General features: G+C 40.4%; 1 protein-coding gene across 1 annotated transcript in view; it reads left to right on the top strand.

Moving 5' to 3' along the window:
- Nucleotides 1-1,675, top strand: part of LOC101848678 (protein GPR107) — a gene marked incomplete in the record, with an annotated part of 23,607 nt that extends 21,932 nt beyond the window's left edge. The window contains 2 exon segments of the mRNA XM_013086115.2: nucleotides 23-183; nucleotides 950-1,675. Of these exon segments, the coding sequence (XP_012941569.1) occupies nucleotides 23-183; nucleotides 950-1,073 (285 nt within the window).
- Nucleotides 1,676-3,226: the final 1,551 nt, after the last annotated feature.

The following is a 3,226-nucleotide window of genomic DNA, read 5'->3' as shown; positions in this document are numbered from 1 at the left end:
CTTCCCCACCACACCACCAAAGGTGACCTTGCCCTTCCACTACGGCTGGCTGGAGAACGTGTTCACTGAGACCTTCCTCCTCATCTTCTTCGTGCTGATTGGCTACAAGTTCCAGCCAATGAGCGACAACCCGTACCTTCAAGTGCCCCAGGACAGCGACGAGGAGATAGAGATGGAGGAAGTGTAAGACCGCACATAATTTAAAAAAAAAAAATCTGTTTTAGGATTTGGTTGGTTAAATTGGATGAAATGAAAGGTAAAAGTAATTATCTTGAACATTTATATGTAACAGTTATATGTTATAACTATCATGTTTGTAATACACTATTGGACACTATCATACACACATTTTTCTACTAATCAGACGGCGTCAACGTCATAGAAATGGGCAAGGGACAAAAAACAAAAGAAGAAAGATAAAAGTATGGACAAAGTGAATGAAATGTCTTGTGAAAGTGGATGAAATGAGAGGTGAAAGTAGATAAGATTTTTAAAAAGTGGATGAAATGTGAGGTGAAAGTGGATAAGATGTAAAAAAAAAAAAAAAGTGGATGAAATGTGAGGTGAAAGCAGATAAAATGTAAGAGTGACAAACATACAAAAGAAGTAGAGGAAAATGACAATAGTAAGGATTAGGAAAGAAAAAGCAGCAGTTCCCTGTTGTAGATCGGGCACAGTAATGAGCGTGACATGAATCAGCTCATTTACAATTCTACTATGCTTGAACGAGAAATGTCCCACCTTTGGGAATGGCCTAAAGACACTACAGTCAGTGGCACTGCCCCGGGGGTACGAGTAAAGAATGCACTTTGGCCCCCAAAAATGTAGTTTTGAGGCGATAAATTATTGTTTTGTTTTTTGTTGTTTTTATGTGTTTTGTGTTTTTTCCCCCCCATTTCCCCATTTACTGACACGCTTTTTTCTCTCTTCCGTTCATCGGTGTGTCCAGTCTGACCAAGACGGGCTCCACAGAGACAGTGGTGCGTGTGAACCAGGGCCGGGGGGAGGAGGAAGGTGGGAGCTCCACGGCAGTCACCGTCAAGCAGCGAGAGAGCAGCCACGAGTACGACTGAGCGGGAAACTCTGGCCTTGGACACACTCAACTCAACTCAACTCGCTCTACTCTGTGATGGAAAAAAATATATGTATATATATCGTCGCGCTCATAACATAAGTTCGCAAATCGTTTTTTAAAAATATTTTTTTTTAGTAGAGGGTTTTACGGCGCTCGCAACTGGATAAGGTCATATGAGCGCCTATAAATGGTTTTTGGCCGGTTCTAACTTTTTTGGTTCTGAAATGAAGAGCAGAGCTAGCTTGTGGTAATATAGTCCACTTGGACAAAAGAATGATCATGGCACTCATATGACCTTATGCAGTTGTGAGCGCTGCAAAAACTTTACTAAAACTAAAACTAAAAGAAGAATCCAAATAGAAAATCCGCTGAGTGTACCAAAATTCCAGCGTTTCCTGGAGTCAATTGTTCGAAAGAAACCTTTTTTTATTTCTCATTTTTTCAGTATGGCTAAAAATGACTGAAGCATTTATCTTATGTGCGTGGCGATATAAATTCGCGTTGTGTATTTTTAACTGTCGGGGGCAGGTGGCTGGAGGGTGCCACTGGCTGGTCCTACTTCTTTACTTTCCGTCTGTTGTTTCTGTCTGTCTGTCTTACTTTTCCCCCAGCACTAAATGGTCGCTTTTAAGCGCCAGGGGGATATCCCGAAAAATGTTGTTTTGAGAAAATCGAAGGTAAAGTTTTTGCCCCTTGTTCAGTTTCTTTAAAAGACAAAGAGAGTTTTCTCTATTACCGAACAAATATACACACCAATGAAACCAAACTTCTCCTATAGGTAGGACAATGCCCACTTTTGGTGCAGGTCAAGATTTCTGGAAACTCCCAAAATCACGGTTATCCCGCTTGTCCTTAAAAGCGACCAAATGAAGGTTATTGTGTCAATGTGCTTCTCTGTACTAAAAAAAACAGTGTCGTTTGTGAGGAGGACAGTGGGGGTTTTGTCCCCAGTCTTCAGAAAGAGGGAACGCTGCACTGGACTCTTTTTTTCTGTGTGACGAAGAAACGAACATTTGTGAGGCATCGCCGAGAAATCAGGCGCTCGTCAAAATAATGAAATCAAAGAAACCGACCTTTTTTCCACCCGTGGGGAAATTGTTTTTTGATTTTACACTTTTTTGCTCAACTCCTATTGCGTCTATTTAAAAACACATTTCTGTGCAGATTTTACTGAAAAACGTTGATCAAGGGCACAAAACAATGTGAATTTGCAGTTTTTCTGGAATTTTGGAAGTCACCAAAATTTGTGTGAGCAGCCTTTTTGTTGCTGATTTGACCTCTGACCCCAGGTGCGAACCCCACCTCCTTCAATTGCCAATGTCTCAACTTCTATTCAAGATGATAATAATAATAATAAATGACATTTATACTGCGCTGAACCCCGATTAAAGTGCACCGGCTCTGAGCGTTTTACAATACAGTACAACGTACAACAGTGACATAAAACATGTTCTGACCAAAAGAAAATCACTCCAGATAGAATAAAAGATAGGGTTTTTTACATTTTTAAATCAAAAGCAAAAGAAATAAAGAGGCTTTTAGATTCTACCACAAACTACATATGCCCCAACAATTGAAGAACGCCTGATTGCCCCGTGCTGTGACACATTTGTGAGGCAGTGTGGTGAAATTAAGCACTCATCAAAATAAGGAAATCAGAGAAATTACCATTTTCCCGCAGGCTTTTCAATTTTTTTCTTTTTTTGGGGTTTTTTTTTTGGCTGAGCACCTTTTATGTCTTTTTAAAACGAATGTCTATGTGGAATTTACTGAACAACGTTGATTAAAGGCTCACAAAATGTAACTTTTCATGTCCCAGGACTCTCTAGCTATAGAAGTTACCATACTTTGGCGGCCATTTTCTGGGTAATTGTACTTCAGAAGCCACAGGTGACCCCACCTTCTTCAATTGCAAAAATCTCGACTTCTATTCAAGATAAACGGGTATATATTTCATCAAATGCAAGACACGTGAACGAGCTTTAAGATGATACCATTGATTAACTCCACATGCCAAAGAATTGACGAGCGCCTGATCTGACCGCGTCGCGACGTATTTATCCTTTCTCCGTGTCACTCAAACTGTACAGTAACTAAAGTTTGTCTTTTCTTCGGTCGGGTTTTTTCTTCCTCATCATTCTCCCCCCCCCC

The sequence above is a fragment of the Aplysia californica genome, unplaced genomic scaffold (assembly GCF_000002075.1).
Source record: "Aplysia californica isolate F4 #8 unplaced genomic scaffold, AplCal3.0 scaffold00436, whole genome shotgun sequence".
Lineage (NCBI taxonomy): Eukaryota > Metazoa > Mollusca > Gastropoda > Aplysiida > Aplysiidae > Aplysia > Aplysia californica.
Note: the sequence above shows the minus strand (reverse complement) of the source record. Positions and strands in the feature narration are given on the sequence as shown.